Source organism: Trichoderma evansii (assembly GCF_050947405.1).
Source record: "Trichoderma evansii strain SZMC 28006 chromosome Unknown GGI43scaffold_1, whole genome shotgun sequence".
In the NCBI taxonomy this organism is placed as follows: domain Eukaryota; kingdom Fungi; phylum Ascomycota; class Sordariomycetes; order Hypocreales; family Hypocreaceae; genus Trichoderma; species Trichoderma evansii.
The window spans coordinates 3,162,292-3,176,387 of record NW_028145205.1 but is presented as its reverse complement, the minus strand read 5'-3'; the positions used below and the strand labels follow the sequence as shown (position 1 = coordinate 3,176,387).

The 14,096-nt window shown below is 49.0% G+C and overlaps 8 protein-coding genes across 8 annotated transcripts; 3 read left to right on the top strand and 5 right to left on the bottom strand.

Moving 5' to 3' along the window:
• Positions 1 to 119: 119 nt before the first annotated feature.
• Positions 120 to 1,531, top strand: GGI43DRAFT_35388 (uncharacterized protein). Its single transcript, XM_083202301.1, has 3 exons — positions 120 to 497; positions 698 to 755; positions 850 to 1,531. The coding sequence occupies exons 2-3, from the start codon at positions 741 to 743 to the stop codon at positions 1,405 to 1,407; spliced, it is 573 nt and encodes a 190-aa protein (XP_083066643.1). The 5' UTR covers positions 120 to 497; positions 698 to 740; the 3' UTR covers positions 1,408 to 1,531.
• Positions 1,532 to 2,092: 561 nt separating this feature from the next.
• On the bottom strand, positions 2,093 to 6,622 carry GGI43DRAFT_35233 (histone methyltransferase SET1). Its single transcript, XM_083202277.1, has 3 exons — positions 5,603 to 6,622; positions 2,515 to 5,521; positions 2,093 to 2,452 (listed from the first exon to the last, which is right to left on the bottom strand). The coding sequence occupies exons 1-3, from the start codon at positions 6,242 to 6,244 to the stop codon at positions 2,349 to 2,351; spliced, it is 3,753 nt and encodes a 1,250-aa protein (XP_083066642.1). The 5' UTR covers positions 6,245 to 6,622; the 3' UTR covers positions 2,093 to 2,348.
• Position 6,623: 1 nt separating this feature from the next.
• On the bottom strand, positions 6,624 to 8,216 carry GGI43DRAFT_34910 (uncharacterized protein). Its single transcript, XM_083202236.1, has 2 exons — positions 7,357 to 8,216; positions 6,624 to 7,299 (listed from the first exon to the last, which is right to left on the bottom strand). Exons 1-2 carry the CDS (start codon positions 7,571 to 7,573, stop codon positions 6,785 to 6,787), a joined length of 732 nt encoding a protein of 243 aa, XP_083066641.1. The 5' UTR covers positions 7,574 to 8,216; the 3' UTR covers positions 6,624 to 6,784.
• A 1-nt stretch (position 8,217) lies between these two features.
• GGI43DRAFT_34983 (tropomyosin) lies at positions 8,218 to 9,431 on the top strand. Its single transcript, XM_083202249.1, has 3 exons — positions 8,218 to 8,644; positions 8,718 to 9,022; positions 9,134 to 9,431. Exons 1-3 carry the CDS (start codon positions 8,627 to 8,629, stop codon positions 9,294 to 9,296), a joined length of 486 nt encoding a protein of 161 aa, XP_083066640.1. The 5' UTR covers positions 8,218 to 8,626; the 3' UTR covers positions 9,297 to 9,431.
• A 134-nt stretch (positions 9,432 to 9,565) lies between these two features.
• On the bottom strand, positions 9,566 to 10,332 carry GGI43DRAFT_378987 (rRNA-processing protein RRP17; the record flags this gene model as incomplete). Its single annotated transcript, XM_083202771.1, has 2 exons — positions 9,566 to 10,033; positions 10,126 to 10,332. 2 exons carry the CDS (start codon positions 10,330 to 10,332, stop codon positions 9,566 to 9,568), a joined length of 675 nt encoding a protein of 224 aa, XP_083066639.1.
• A 216-nt stretch (positions 10,333 to 10,548) lies between these two features.
• Positions 10,549 to 11,805, top strand: GGI43DRAFT_391877 (Ac45/VOA1 transmembrane domain-containing protein). The gene is made up of 4 exons (XM_083204495.1): positions 10,549 to 10,767; positions 10,827 to 11,188; positions 11,245 to 11,466; positions 11,520 to 11,805. The coding sequence occupies exons 1-4, from the start codon at positions 10,673 to 10,675 to the stop codon at positions 11,657 to 11,659; spliced, it is 819 nt and encodes a 272-aa protein (XP_083066638.1). The 5' UTR covers positions 10,549 to 10,672; the 3' UTR covers positions 11,660 to 11,805.
• Positions 11,806 to 12,616, bottom strand: GGI43DRAFT_391876 (RNA methylation protein TRM112). Its single transcript, XM_083204494.1, has 3 exons — positions 12,314 to 12,616; positions 12,025 to 12,218; positions 11,806 to 11,968 (listed from the first exon to the last, which is right to left on the bottom strand). The coding sequence occupies exons 1-3, from the start codon at positions 12,497 to 12,499 to the stop codon at positions 11,965 to 11,967; spliced, it is 384 nt and encodes a 127-aa protein (XP_083066637.1). The 5' UTR covers positions 12,500 to 12,616; the 3' UTR covers positions 11,806 to 11,964.
• Positions 12,617 to 12,784: 168 nt separating this feature from the next.
• On the bottom strand, positions 12,785 to 14,072 carry GGI43DRAFT_391874 (cyclophilin-like domain-containing protein). Its single transcript, XM_083204493.1, has 4 exons — positions 13,589 to 14,072; positions 13,397 to 13,523; positions 13,171 to 13,322; positions 12,785 to 13,061 (listed from the first exon to the last, which is right to left on the bottom strand). Exons 1-4 carry the CDS (start codon positions 13,911 to 13,913, stop codon positions 12,841 to 12,843), a joined length of 825 nt encoding a protein of 274 aa, XP_083066636.1. The 5' UTR covers positions 13,914 to 14,072; the 3' UTR covers positions 12,785 to 12,840.
• Between the last annotated feature and the right edge of the window lie 24 nt (positions 14,073 to 14,096).

Genomic DNA, 14,096 nt, shown 5'->3' with positions numbered 1-14,096 from the left:
GCTTCTAAATCTTCTTGGACTTGCCTACTGAATGGATGACGGCACTCCACTTTCAAGTCCGTTCACGCTGTAGCTTGGAGTTCTCCCGCTTGGTTCCATGGTCTCTCTCATTCGCGGTCCACATCGACCCAGCCTCTGGGAACATCATTTTCTAGCTCCACATCTGGTTAACACTGCCGTGATACACAGAGGACCTTTGCCATAACATGTGTTGGCATCACTCACATGATGCGTGCTACCAACTTTATATTCCCCGAGCTCCCCCTCCTTCCTCACGGGTCACCGTGTCTATACGCCTGTATCACTATATATATCAACTGAGGAATTCTCCGCCACTCTCGTGTCTTTGTTATTTACTCACATCTGATATCACAAAAGGAACAAAGAAGGGAACGAGCCAAGAGAAGAGAAGATATACTTCCTTTTAAGTCTTTGACTCAACCTGTTTTTGCTAAACATTTGGCTTCACTGCAGTTGAACTGCAGGTGAGAAAGCGTGTAAGTAGATTCCATGGCTGGGGCGATCTTTACAACAGGGCTATCGTGAGATCCTGGGGTGACCTCTTCGGTAATCTATGGAGACTGAGATTTCGATGCAGCCATCTCTTGTGGATCTAGATCTGGGTGTCTTGTGGTAGACATTCGCCCCTGAAAAACGGACTGATCAAAATCGGCCAACTTCCGGTGCCAACAAGCAGAAATTACGCCAGCTACGAAGGACCATATCGTTTACGGATTACCATGTCGTTTCATCATGTAAGTTCCTTATAGCCTATTCCCATTTGGCTTGGATATATCTTACTCTGCTACCTTTTAAGAGGATGAAAGAAAGCTCATATCTTCTGGTCAGCCCTTCCAAGAAGCACAGTTTGATCTTTTCGACTGGTATCCCGAATACCAATCCTGCGTCTCCTTTTTCCTCCAGCGCGGTCAGCATTCAAGTGAAGTTCAAGCTGTTGCTGCAATTATCAACATCCGACTACCATTCCAGCAGAGTCCAGCCTCCTCCGGAACTTATAGTTCCACTTCATCTGCGCTTAACTCCTCTCCTCCCAACACAAACGTTTCTCTGGTGCCCTACGTTCGCCGTTTAGTTGCTACCGGATTCGACACTGCTGCCATCTTACACGGCTTCTTCGGCGATTCTTGGGACGCTGGTATCGGCTCCATACACCAAAATGAACGAAGAAACTACCTCTTCGCAGCCAAGAGCGAGACTTGGTTGAGAGTCAAGGCTAGCTATGACTTGGAAAATGGCCAGACGGTGCCCTTCCTCCGGCCCCTTCAAGGCGTTACTGAGGAAGAGATACAGGTAGCTGAGGCGAATTGGAGCGAGTGGCTCGCTATGCAAGACTGGATGCTGGGACCTCGTGCTCTTTCTGACAATGGGCCTTCTCATTTGAATTGACTAGGACGAATGGGGGTTCTTCCAGTATGAATAACCAGCATCGGCCTATGATGGCCAAATGTCTACAGGGTACGAGTCATACAGATTCTACTTTATTGGCGTTATCAATTGGGATTGGGATACACGATGAAGAAGAGAAGCGCCCATCTGGGCCAAATAAGACTTCGTAATTTTACAATGTTCCGCCGCGATTGGGACGGGTCAATCATGATTTGGCAGAGCCTAACACTTTGCCTAGCATAGCAAGATGAATATAACTAGCATTGTTCCCTTTATTCCATCTTGTCTCCATAAACTGTTTTCCCTTCACCCTATCAATTTTTTTTTTCTCTTTAGTCTTTTTCCCTTGGCCTTCCCATCCGTTGAGAAACTCCAAATACTATATGTACAAACGCCCACTCTGACTTGTTCTTTGTCGCCAACTAAATGAAGACGTGCTGGCGACGAACATGGGAAATAAGGCAGCCTCCATATCATTCATGGTCCCTTGTCTGAATTTTTGCCCTTCCAAAGTCACAATAACTCCACGACTGCCGGGGAAAGTCACTGCCCCCAATGAATCCGCACGCAAAGAGCTCACGTTCCTTTTTCATGTGTTGTAATTGTATCCCTCAGTATCGCATTCAGCCGTTAATCCTAAGGCACCTTTGTTGCTTTTCTTTTCCGGATAAAATAAAATAAAAACTCTCGTCCGTTTACCAATCCTGCATTATGCCATCACATAGTTGAAGTGTGATGGCAGACAGCACAGCATATAAGATAGAGAAAACAATGGTTGAGAAAGAGTAATCAAAATAATAACGTATTAAGCATTCAGCCAATTGCTTGGCTTTTGTGTATTGTCCACCCTCAGCCTGATATATGGATTAAAATCGACATTTTATCGCTAATCGTCCTAGTCTTAGGATCGACCAAATAATACCTTGAAGGCAAGGCGGGTATCAGTTGAGGAACCCTTTGCACGCTGCTGTGCCACATAAGCAGGGAATACGATCCAAACTGCCGATTTCCCGCTCGAATTTGTAGTCGTAGGTTAATTCCTCGTCTAAAATAGAATGATTAGCTTGGCTGAAGACAGACGATAAAAAACATAGGCATCACACTTACTCATAGCAATATCGCGTAGGGCATAGATGACAATTCGCTTGCTGCCTTCGACTTTAATAATTTTGGCAGTACAGTTTGGCATGCAGCTATGATTGATAAATCGTGCAATGCCTCCCTTTTTCGTAGCGTCGATAACCGTGTTGTCATCAATTCGGAAGAGATAACTACTGCCAATGCCGCTTTTGAGGTAGCGGTTCTCCCGAATCTCCGCAATCTGCTGTCGAACTTCCTCGCCCACATACTCGATAATCATGTCGTCTTTATTGATGTTCTCCATGGCGTACAGGCCCCAGTTATGAATGGCAGAGCGGGCAAACTTGACGGGCTTTTTCCGCTTCTTAAGCTGGTTGAATTTGAACACGTCCGAGTCTTGTCCGAGAGTCTTCTTCTGGTCATTAAGATCTGCGACGTATCGTCGATTCGTGGCGCGGTTGGCTCGGGAATTGCCTTTAGAAATGAGCTTCTCGGCAGCCAGTCTGGCAGCTTCATTCGCCGCTGCTGTGGCATCTCTCCCCGTCTTCTTAGAATTGGCCTCTCGCTCCTCTCTGGCCTTTTGAACTTTGATGTGATGTGGCAGATATTTCGACTTCTCTGAGTTCAAGATTTTATTGGCTCCTTCAGTTCGCGCACAACCGCTTGCATTAGGCACATAATAGCCCTCAATGCGGACTGGGCCACGCTGAACGCTATCGGCTGTATTGAGTTCCCTGACGCGATTTCGTTTCCACAGCCATAGCTCTGGATTGCCAATCTCCTCGATCTGAAATCTCTTGAGCAGCCTACTGAGATCTGGGACGTCCTTGGGGCCCAGGGATAAGGAAGTCAAAGATGCAATGTCAGGCCTGAAGCCGTCAGGGAGCGCTGCCGCCGCCGTCATTGGCTTGGTCGCGAAAAGCTTTTCATCATACTTCTCGGGTACAATATCAGCCTCTGGTACATCCTCAATCGTGGGGTTCACTTCATCTGCAGCTTCATCCGCATCAGAGAGTTGAGATTCCACTTCTAGCTGTTTCTTTGACGTCTCGCGTTCCTGGAGCAGCTGCTTCATAGATTTTCGTTTGGATTTAGCCGACTTCGTCTTGGAAAGCTTTTCGGATGGTGTCTCAGCGAGCGCAGCTGAATCTTCCCGCTCTCCAGCTGCTTCTAGCTCCAAACCAGTGTCATCCGAGTCCTCAACGACTTTGAATTCCGCATCGATCTGGTCAATTTTGACGCCAAATAACTCCTCATCGGATTTCTTCTGTCGTTTGAAGGCAGCCTCGATTGAGACCTCCAGTTTTCGCTTCTTTATATGCGCACTGTCAATGGCGAGGCTAGCTTCTGTCATAGAGTCATCTTCAGCGGGACCCCAGGAAGCAAAATCATCCTTGGAGGCCTCGTCATCGGTGCTCATGCGACTCCGCGGGCGTGATTCCAACTGACTGGTATCCCGCGCTGCCAATACTCTTGCATCGGTATCATCATCAGATTCAAAATCACTATCCAGACTTTTGAGACGGTGATGTAAGGATCTAAAGGCTGCGCGTGCTGCTGAAGCGCGTTTTCTCGCAAAAGGATCGACAAATGTGCTACGATGTGCAAGGCCTTTTGTTTTGCTCTTGCGAATCCTCGGGAGGGCTTTGGGCTCCAAGCGGCCAGTCCGACGTTCGATAGGGTCTGCCCGAGAGTTTGGCGTCCCCAATTTAGGGCTGACACTGCCGCTATCGAAAGCATCTTCTTCTGTTTCCATAGGATCGATATTGAGTTTCCGTCTCTTGGCAACATGCTTGGCTGGATCAAGAAAATCGGCCAGCGCAGGAGCCGCGATTTGCGTGCGAATATGTCTGATGAGATGTTCCGTCATTTCAAGCCGAACTACCTCCATGGCGGCGATTACAGGGTCAAAGTTTTTAGCTCTCTGCCTCTTTTCTTCTTCAAGATCCGCCTCTTCTTCTCGGCGCTTCCTTTCCTGCTCGGCCTTCTCTGCTCGGTGATCTCTTCTCGGTGCTCGCTCGGGGCTGGGGCTCGATCTCGGGGCGGAATCGATATATGCTGACCGTGGCAAGCAAAGCTGCATAGCCATATTGTAGTTGAAGAATTCGGTGTGATTAACAGCCCGAAAACATCGTTCTGCTTCGCTACGCCCAGTATATGAATTTCGAAAAACAATGTAGAACCCTGTTTTATCGAGGCGGATATCTTCGAACCCATAATTCTTTAATCGCTTCTTCATATGTGGTATTATGCTGGGTAAAGTAGGAACGCTTTCACTCCCTACGAAAATATATGGGTCATTAGCCAGCTGGGAGCTAATGATTTGTGATTCGACGACTCCGTGAGGGCGAGCCTGTGCTGCTGCAGCAGTGGCAGCTGCTGGCGCTGGTACTTGAGCCGGCTGGGTAGGTTGGGTTACAGTCGCTGGAGGAGCCCTCTGGGACGCAGGACCTTTGGGTGCCGTCGGTGGTGGCCGCACAAAGCCAGGGGCAGTCGCTGATTTCGGTCCAGTTGGAGGGGGCTTTGACCGAGCCGACTCATTAGCCAGCTTCTCTCTCTCTCTTTTTAAGACTTCCTCCAGCATGCGCCGACTCTTCCGGCCTTCTGGGTCGTATTCAACTTTGACGACATCGGCGTCAACTTTGATTCCTCGAGTACGAACGGCGCGTCGCGCAGCATCAATAGCAGATACCCGTGGACGGTCTGGGCGCTTGGAATCGCGATATCGAATGGTCGCAAAACCAAGATAACTGCCTGTATCTGGGTGCATTTTGTTGCTGCTCTCGGCAATTTCTCCAAAGGCAGCAAAGATGGCTATCACTTTGTTGAAAGACACCAAAGGGTTGTATCTGGTAACAAGGACCTGCGTGGGAGGGCCGGGGCCAATGGATGTTTTTGGGTCATAAGGATATGGCTTGAGGTTCTCTGGAGCATGCCGCAGGCGTGCTTTGGGCAAATAATAGTCTGTGTTGATGTATGCTAACCTATCTCCTGCCTTTGTTAGGCGAGGATCCGCAGAGGGGGCGTCATCTTCCTATTCCAACAATTAGCCATCAGCGCTTGAAAACAATGACGCCCCCCCTCTGCAGCGGAGGTAATCTGTTATTATACATACCAAGCCAAACTCCTTGTAAACTGGTTTCGCGTTCTTGTTCACATTTTTCTTGCGAAGTCGATCGAGGAGCGGGTCATAGGTGCATTTGATGCCCTTGACTGAAAGCAGAGGATCTCGAGCTAGGGGGCGTTCAATTGAAGGGATGCCATCCTGTTGCAGGCGTTGGCCAGCGGGCATGGTATGGTCCAAGGCCCGTTCGACGACTGAGGGCGTAGACATGTTTGATTTCGCAAGCGCGTGGATAGAGGAAGGCGAATCTGTGGAAGTGAAGGGAGTCGCATTCATAGATGGCCCGGAAGACGTGGCTGTCGCAACTGGTAACGCGGAAGCGCTGAATAGTGAAGAGGATGAGCTAGCATGTGAACTTGCTGAGCCTACGGTACTAGGCATATCTCCAGGCGACGATCCGTTATCATCGGCATGTGGCTGTGTGGTATCTGATGAGGAGGAAATATTTTGGCAAGGTCGAGCGAGATCATTCGTATCGGCATCTGTGACGACGGTGGATTCTTGCGCTGTATCAACTGCCTGAACGCCCCGCTTCGACCGTTCTCGGTCGGCACGTCCTTGGACTTCTGTCTTGAACTTCGGGGCGTTGGGGAAGAATTGCGCGAAGCTCACGCCTGGTGGCGGACGAGTCATCGTGTCGATGAGCTCCTGCTATCTCATGCACCGTGGTGTAATCATGATACCTCGCTCTGTATTTGGGAGGGTTTACCATGCATAACTTCTGCCGGAGCTGGACGGCAGGCGGTTTCTGTGGTACGCGCTAGAGCGCCGTCCACGCGACCTGGAGACGCTGCAAAATTGAGTTTCTTTATAGGCGGCGTGCGCTCCGTCGCAGAGAGAGGAAACGCTGAGAAAAGCCGGCAAAAGAGGGAAAGGTCGTTCGCGACCACAGCGCGATGGCCGGCAAGCTCGAGAACCCGTAGGTGGGCGGCTGAAATACGGGAAGTGCTTTGGCGAAGAGGTGAGGTTGGACGTATTTGGCTCTGAGTTTAAAAGGGACAATGCAATGAGGATCCTCGTTTTCGCTGTAGTCAGCATGTGGGTTTGCTCAAGTCGCGGCCCGCGCTTGGAATGGCGGGCTGCGGAGCTACAATAATCCGAGCCTCAGCGGGGCATTTCTTGAAGCTCGTCACTGCACTTGATGTATAACCTCTGTATATGTATACGCTACTTCTACCACCGCACCTCCGACTCATCTGGTATATCGGCACTATTCCATGTAAACTCTTCCGTCTCGCATTCGTTGCGCTCTATCGCCTTCTCCAAAGCAGTCTTCATCTCTTTTTCTAGCTGCTTCTCCACGCGCGACACGCCGTTGTCGTCCACCGGATTATAAAAATGCTCATAGTAGCCTTTTAGTAGATTTTCTTTATTTAGCCCCTTCAAACTAAGGCCACTGCTTGGAAAGACGTCGGACTGATAGGGTAGAGGTTGAGGGTTGGGAGGAGCGTATTCAGGTTCGTCTTGGTCGGGGTCGTGGCCGTCTCTAGCCGGGAAGAGCAGCCTCTTTGGCGCCGGTTCGGCCTGTCTCTGTCTCTGCTTATGCCTCCTTTTTTGAATCGTGAGGTTCTTGGCCTGTGACTTCTCAATCCCCTTTGCGGCGCCCTTACCGCCGATCCCATGGCCTTCGTCGTTTTTTGCTTTGGCATTTGTCGTCTTGTTTCCCAACGGCGCTCGATTCCGAGGTCCTATCCGATGAGTTAGATTTCTTTTAATATATTGTCTGCCTGGCGAGAAACACGTACCTGTTGGGGTTAGCAGCGGTTTCTTGCCAATAATCTTTCCATTTTCTCCTAGTTTGGTCGTTCCCAGGATTGTTTTTTTGGTTGTAAAGCCCGTCAGTGCGTTCTCATTGCCTCGCTGCAGATATCGCATGCCCGGTGTCTTGGGCTGCGGCTGCTGCTTGTTGGTACCCTGGTGATTGAGCACCCGATTCTCTTGCTCTCGACGGGCAGCGAGCATGGCAATGTGTGGTAGAACTTATTCGTATAATTGTTCTTCTTTCAAGTCATAAATCTCTAGCAAACAAGTATGGTTCTGTGGAGTAATTACGGAAGGAGGATGATTGGGTAGTGCTACGGCATGACAAGGTTCGAAATCATGGCTCAAGAATGGCGCGTATTGATAGTCTCTGCGCTTGTTCAAGCGAAGACGCCGTTGACTAGGCAACTGTGGAAGGTGCTTGGTTTAGAGGCAGGTAAATTGCAAACTAATACTGAAGTAGTACTAGACTAAACTCTGCAGCATATTACATAATAAACCTAGGTAGGCAAATCGATAAAGAAAAAAGAACAGCTCCATACAAATAGTCTACAGGGTTCCCCAAAATATAGACAACGGTAAAATTATAGAGAAGGCGATTAATTTCGCATCGTATATTAGAGGAAGCCTTGATTTTTTCTGCGCTCTAGGGATGCTATTATTATATACCTAGTAGGTGACCAATTTACGACTGCACCTTTACTAGCACCGCCTTAGTAGCAGTATCACTATGCTGCTTGTGCTAGTTCATAATGTCATTTGACCTGTCAAGTACTGCCCGGGCGAGATGCGTCACGAGAGATAACCAGCCGGGCGCCTTGCATGGATAATATTGCTCTCCTTTTTTGCCTTTACTGTGTAAGCGGTGTAATGAGATATACTATGTAAAGCACAAGCTTTGTAAGGGTGTTCAATGCTCTATTCTTTGTCCGCGCGCCATCCACGAGTTACTGGGTACTTGGCAGGTACAGTTCGCGGCCTAGCTCGCGGCCCAGCACGCGGCTCAGCAGCGTGCTAAGACAGCTGGTGTTATTACAGTACCAGGTCTCTCTGAGGCCTGCGGGGCATGGCCGCCCACTGAAGGAGGCATCAGAACAGGCGGCATCGAGGGGCATCAAGACACTCTCCTTTACCCCACCCCCTTTCCAGGACCATTCGACACTCTACATATTACACCTCGAGCCCTCTCCGGAATCTCTTCCAACTTTGTTTAACAAGCAACCTAAGTTAGCTAAATCTTTCACACACACCAAAATGGATCGCATCAAGGAGGTAAACTCTCACTTCACGACGCCTCTTGTGGGAAAGCTACACCGACCGGACAGAGGCTAACAGGATGAGCTAGAAAATGAACTCGCTCCGCTTGGAGGCTGATGAAGCTGTCGCCAAGGTGGAGGAGCTCCAGGGCAAGGTCAAGACTCTTGAGCAGGAGAACCTAGCAAAGGAGCAAGAGATCACCTCCCTGCAACACAACAACGGCCTCCTCCAATCCGAGGTTGAGAAGCTGGAGACCGCCATCACAGACTTCAAGAAGGTGGCCGACGAGGGACAGGAGTTTGGTACTCAGAAGGAGACACTGCAGCGACGACTCCAGCTGCTAGAAGATGAGGCTGAGGAGGCCGACAAGACTCTTCGTGAGGCCAACGAGAAGTATGTTTGCTGCCACATCCTCTGCGACTATTCGATACGTTTCGATACTTGACACCCTCTTATCGTATTGAATTAGCTCCGCCAAAACTCCTGCTAACATGTTGATTACAGGCTTCGACAAACTGATGTCAAGGCCGGGCATTTCGAACGCAAGGTTCAGGCCCTCGAGAATGAGCGCGATCAGTGGGAGCAGAAATATGAAGAAATGGCACAGAAACATGCAGCTCTGCAGAAGGAGCTGGAGGAGCTCCAGAATGAGATCGGAAACATCTAATTGTACTTTCTTAGCCAGCACACCTTTTTGTCGCCCCACACCACAGTTGTGCGGTTGGACCTTTGTAGGAACCACCAAGGAACATAGTAGGATGGAGGCGTGTTGATAGAGAAGATTCAAGTGTCACAAGGAAGCGCATGTTTAGCAGCCGCAGCATTTCACCAATTACGTGTTTTGTCGCCCTGTCGTTTTTTCTCTCTCTCTTTCGGTTTGGGGTATCTATAGATCGCTGCTGAAGCTGGCAACTATTTTATGTGTTTTCAAAGTCTTCATTTCGATTTGCGCGCACTGGCCTTTGCGCTGCTCTTTGCCTTTTGCTTCCTCCCTGATAGCTGTCTTTCTATTTTTGACTCATAACGGAACTTTTGCTTCTTCTTCTTGGGTCTTACTGGGCCCTTTTTTGCTGACTGGGCCTGGTCAGCCTTTTCTGCTTCTCCCTCTTTGTCTTCCTCCGCCTTTTCCTGCGGCTTCTGCGGTCGTTCCAAGCCATCCCGTGATATTGACACTGACTCGACCGTGACTGTTGTATATCGATCTTCGTCTATGTATTCTTCTTCGTGGTCAACAATGTCCAGATTCGGCCGGTCTGGAAATCCGTCCCAGTCGCCATCGTTGGCGTCTTCATCTGATTGCGATTGTTGCTCAGTGGCGTCATCCTCAACCGCGCCAGATTCTCGGAGCAGCTTATTAACGTGCTCAACATGCTCCTCAACTTCTTTCATGCGTTCATCACGAAGCTATTGACAGCACATATAATTAGACCAAATAACCAGAGGCAAAGCGACAGCATTTTAAATAGGAAAAAAAGATTGAAAGAAGCGTCAATTACCTGTTTTCTTGTTCTTATCCTCTCCTCCCGTGCCTTTTTTGCGGCTTCTTCTTGTGCTTGTTTGATACGCTGCTGTTTCCGCTTGTGAAAGCCCGTCAGATACTCGTTTCGTGCGTCGAAATCGAAAGAAACTTGTTCAACGCCAAATTTGCGCTTCCTGCTCGGTGGAGGCAGGGGGCTCTTCTTCGGCCTCGGCTTCGCAAACATTGTTCCTGTTATGCCAGTTCTTGCTGTGGCTTTGGCACCGTCACGATTGTAAAATTTCCTGGTCCCTTCGAAAAATATTTAAATGCTACTTTTAGGAGTACTGCAGGGTGTATTACCCACTTAGTATTAGTGCAGTCCATAATAATGGATTGCCTCTTAATATATAGAGACTTGCAAGGGATTCGCATTAGCCTTACCGTTTTTTGCAATAAATGTGATAGATGCATACCTAATCGGAGGATGATGTAGCGCGCTGTCGCATCCCCGAAGCTCCAAGTCTCGGCCCTTAATCTGCAACCCAGACTGTCTGCAGGCCAGCATCACAACAAACGAATCGGCCATGCATTTCCAGACGATTGCTAGCCTTTTGGCGCTGTCTGGTGCAGCAAACGCCTTTAGCGACTCTTCACCTTGGATCCTTTTATCAACCTCTCCGTAGGGCAGCCACCAATAGACCTCTTGATCATAGACGGGAGACGCTGACATCTTTCTAGCTTCGCCAAAGCTCCCAGCACGGATCAGTTTCAATCGAGCTCTTCAGTACTAGGATATGCTAGAGATGTGCTGTCAACATGCCCGACCGACCGATATCTCATTGTCTCTCAGCCTGGCCTGAACGCCGCTGACCTCCGACGATCTGATGGCTGTGCCATGCCACACCTTTGTCAAGCCGTCAAAGACAGCCGAATCAACGGCAAAGCCATTGTATCTGAAGTTGTTGGAGATTTGGCAGGTGCTGATCTATCAGAATACATCAAATCTGCTTGTGCCAAGAAGGATAAAACGGTTGCCATAGACGAGGTCCGCCTAGCAGCCTTGTCTTTAGAGGATCGGGCTAGATCATTCTCTGACAACGGTATGTCGTGCTGGAAACTCAATAACTCATATCTTCTGTGGCTAATGTGATAGTAGATGATACACTGGCACGCAGCCTTGAGAAGACCACGGCAGACAGCAGCTACACAATCATCGTTTTTGCCACACCACATGAGCCAACTTATGAGCCCGACTTTGTAGACCCCGTTCGCATGGACCTTAAGAGACACGTCCAGAGGGCACAGCTACAACAACGAGACAACAAGACTGACTGGGACAAACTGCCTCTGTTTGAGAAGTACCAGTTCTTCACTCCCGGTATGAAGCAAGCTATATTAATCTGATCCTGCAGAGACTAATAAGACATATAGGTATTTTTATGGCCATCATCACCGCCATTGTTTTACTTTCTATCCTCGGTGTTGGACTTAGAGCTCTCGGTAGCCTTGAAGTCTCATATGGTGCATTTGAGAAAGATATGGGCCCTGCCGCACAGAAGAAGAATCAGTAATGGTAATGCACTATGCACCCAGCAAGATATCATGTAGCGAGTCTATGCTTTAGGATCCTGTAACAGTATTTTTTAATTTAGAATGTGGGAAATGCATTGCTTTTCATGTGTATCATATCGAATAACATGCTTTGGTACTTCGTCCTGTACAGAGATAACGTGACATAGATTGCATCGTGTGAAATATGACTCTTTTTTCCCACCCAGCCTCCCTCAGCCATATTGAATGACCAAACAAACGCCTGTACTCCTATTATCCCGAAAGCCTTCGAGTTCTAATTTTAATGCCCTCATGCTTGACTACTTTAACTATTCCAATTTGTCAATTCAGGTGACATTAAAAGTTTTCAGCAGCACAAACTTACACCAGGTGGCTCGGCAGCAAGAAATTTGCAATGCCTTCCTTCACGGCATACTGATGCCCGCAGTTGGCGCAGACCAGCTTTCCCTCGGAAATCTGTGTCTCTAGCAACAAGTGATGAAGGTCCCGGATCATCTTCTCATCAGCTTGCAGTTCTTCTGGTGTAGGGGCTTGCTCAGGCAACGCAGGAAAGCCCAGCTGTCAATAGGAGGATTCGAGTTAGCTCATACCGTCTACTAGCCATATATCGATATGTGAGGATGAAGTGTCCACAAAGAGAAAATTCCACGTACCTCTGATGAAGTCGTGCGGAGGGCTGTCCAGTCCAGGCGTGGCAGCACGTTGATAAGCATATCTGGGTTGAGCTCAATCTCATCTTGCACAAGCTCTGCATCCTGAGGGTGTAAAGGATACGAGTTGGATGATGACTTGCAGGCCTTGACGGCGCAAGTAAGGAAGTTGAGACTGAGAACCTTCATTTTTCTTTTCTTTGCTTCCTTATTCGTTCTTTTCTCTCTCTCTTCTTCTCTTATAATTATGAGTGTGCTGGTCTGATATTTGGTGAGCGACTGGCTCTTTAAAAAAAAAAAAAAAAATTGGCCCGCGATGTATATTTCCTAAAGCGGACCTCTCAACCACTACTAGTTGCGCGACCCACGTGACAGGAATTTGGTGTATGCTCAGCACCCTCTACGTTTGTGGCAAGCATACAATCCTACTTGATGAATTGCTTAGAATTTTACGATGAAATGGCCGCTTTAAAATGTCTTTGTATCCAGAATCTGGTATTTTATTCATACGGTTCTCATATTTTACTAGTTCACGATCGCGCCTTGGTGTAGCCAGCAGGGCTAGAGTTTCTAACTCGAATGGTAAGACCAACGATGCCAACAGCAACGGCTCCAAAGACCAGCACAGAGCCCACTCCAAATCCACCAGATGTTCTGACAGCTGCCGCAGCCGGGGTGGATGCCGTGGATGCCGTAGCTGCGTCAGCACTTTCGGAAGCCCCAGCAGCCCAGCCAGCCGTACCGTAAAGCTCTGAAATTCAAGACCAAACTCATCAGCACGTCCGTGTCGGAAATTGATTGATTGAAGAGTTGGAGCGACCATGTAACATATGTAACATATTAGAGCTCGACGTGAATACCTTCGGGAGGAACCTCCAGCTCGCCACTCGCGGCAATCTTGACGTCCACCGTGGGACGGTCGCCAGCGGCGGTCTTAGTTTTCTCGATCTTCTCAACGACATCGTAACCCTCGAGAACTTCGCCGAAGACAACGTGTCGGCCATCGAGCCATCTGTTTGATTGTGCATTAGATTTCCAATCATTGTCTCGCTATTGGTCTTCAAGTGGGGGGAAAGAGTAGCTTACGAAGTAACAACGGTGGTGATGAAGAACTGGGAACCATTGGTGTCAGGTCCAGCGTTGGCCATGGACAGGAGACCCTTCTTGGTGTGCTTCAGCTTGAAGTTCTCATCCTTGAACTTGTTGCCGTAGACTGGAGAAACCGATGTTAGTCAATTGCATATACCAAAGAGCAGCGCCGCATCTGAAAGAGCTTACTCGACTTGCCACCAGTGCCATCACCCTTGGTGAAGTCACCACCCTGGATCATGAAGTTGGGGATAACACGGTGGAAGGTGGAGCCGGCATAACCAAAGCCCTTCTCGCCAGTAGCAAGAGCTCGGAAGTTCTCAGCGGTCTCGGGGACAGTCTTTCCGTAGAGGCCCAGGACGATACGGCCGAGCTTCTCCTCGCCCTGCTGGATGTCGAAGTAGACCTTGTGGGTGATCTTGGGGCCTTTGGCAGCCTCAGCCGTCCGGACAAAGAATAAAAGTCCCACCACCAGGACAATGGCGGTGGTAAACAGCCGCCTGAAGGTAAACATGATGACTGCTCAATTCAGTGATATCGGTCGTGGATATCGAAGAAGCAAGAATGAGCCCAGCAACGACGAGTTGGGAGATGGACACATATACTTGTACCTTACAGCTCGGTCCGTTTCAGGCTTTCCCCGCCGCACGCTTACAAGCATCGGTGGCTGCAGTTGTATCTTCAAGACCCACAAGAC

Excerpts from the sequence above, each read along its gene's own strand:
- GGI43DRAFT_35233 (XM_083202277.1), bottom strand. The coding sequence starts at position 6,244 with ATGACTCGTCCGCCACCAGGCGTGAGCTTCGCGCAATTCTTCCCCAAC. Across the intron at positions 5,522-5,602 it reads TTTACAAGGAGTTTGGCTTG|GAAGATGACGCCCCCTCTGC; the intron begins GTATGTATAATA and ends TTGTTGGAATAG. Across the intron at positions 2,453-2,514 it reads CCTACGCGATATTGCTATGA|ACGAGGAATTAACCTACGAC; the intron begins GTAAGTGTGATG and ends ATTCTATTTTAG.
- GGI43DRAFT_34910 (XM_083202236.1), bottom strand. The coding sequence starts at position 7,573 with ATGCTCGCTGCCCGTCGAGAGCAAGAGAATCGGGTGCTCAATCACCAG. Across the intron at positions 7,300-7,356 it reads ACCGCTGCTAACCCCAACAG|GACCTCGGAATCGAGCGCCG; the intron begins GTACGTGTTTCT and ends CTCATCGGATAG.
- GGI43DRAFT_34983 (XM_083202249.1), top strand. Across the intron at positions 9,023-9,133 it reads CTTCGTGAGGCCAACGAGAA|GCTTCGACAAACTGATGTCA; the intron begins GTATGTTTGCTG and ends TGTTGATTACAG.
- GGI43DRAFT_391877 (XM_083204495.1), top strand. The coding sequence starts at position 10,673 with ATGCATTTCCAGACGATTGCTAGCCTTTTGGCGCTGTCTGGTGCAGCA. Across the intron at positions 11,189-11,244 it reads TAGATCATTCTCTGACAACG|ATGATACACTGGCACGCAGC; the intron begins GTATGTCGTGCT and ends ATGTGATAGTAG. Across the intron at positions 11,467-11,519 it reads GTACCAGTTCTTCACTCCCG|GTATTTTTATGGCCATCATC; the intron begins GTATGAAGCAAG and ends TAAGACATATAG.
- GGI43DRAFT_391876 (XM_083204494.1), bottom strand. The coding sequence starts at position 12,499 with ATGAAGGTTCTCAGTCTCAACTTCCTTACTTGCGCCGTCAAGGCCTGC. Across the intron at positions 12,219-12,313 it reads TCCGCACGACTTCATCAGAG|CTGGGCTTTCCTGCGTTGCC; the intron begins GTACGTGGAATT and ends TCCTATTGACAG.
- GGI43DRAFT_391874 (XM_083204493.1), bottom strand. The coding sequence starts at position 13,913 with ATGTTTACCTTCAGGCGGCTGTTTACCACCGCCATTGTCCTGGTGGTG. Across the intron at positions 13,323-13,396 it reads ATCACCACCGTTGTTACTTC|ATGGCTCGATGGCCGACACG; the intron begins GTAAGCTACTCT and ends ACAATCAAACAG. Across the intron at positions 13,062-13,170 it reads GCTGGAGGTTCCTCCCGAAG|AGCTTTACGGTACGGCTGGC; the intron begins GTATTCACGTCG and ends CTTGAATTTCAG.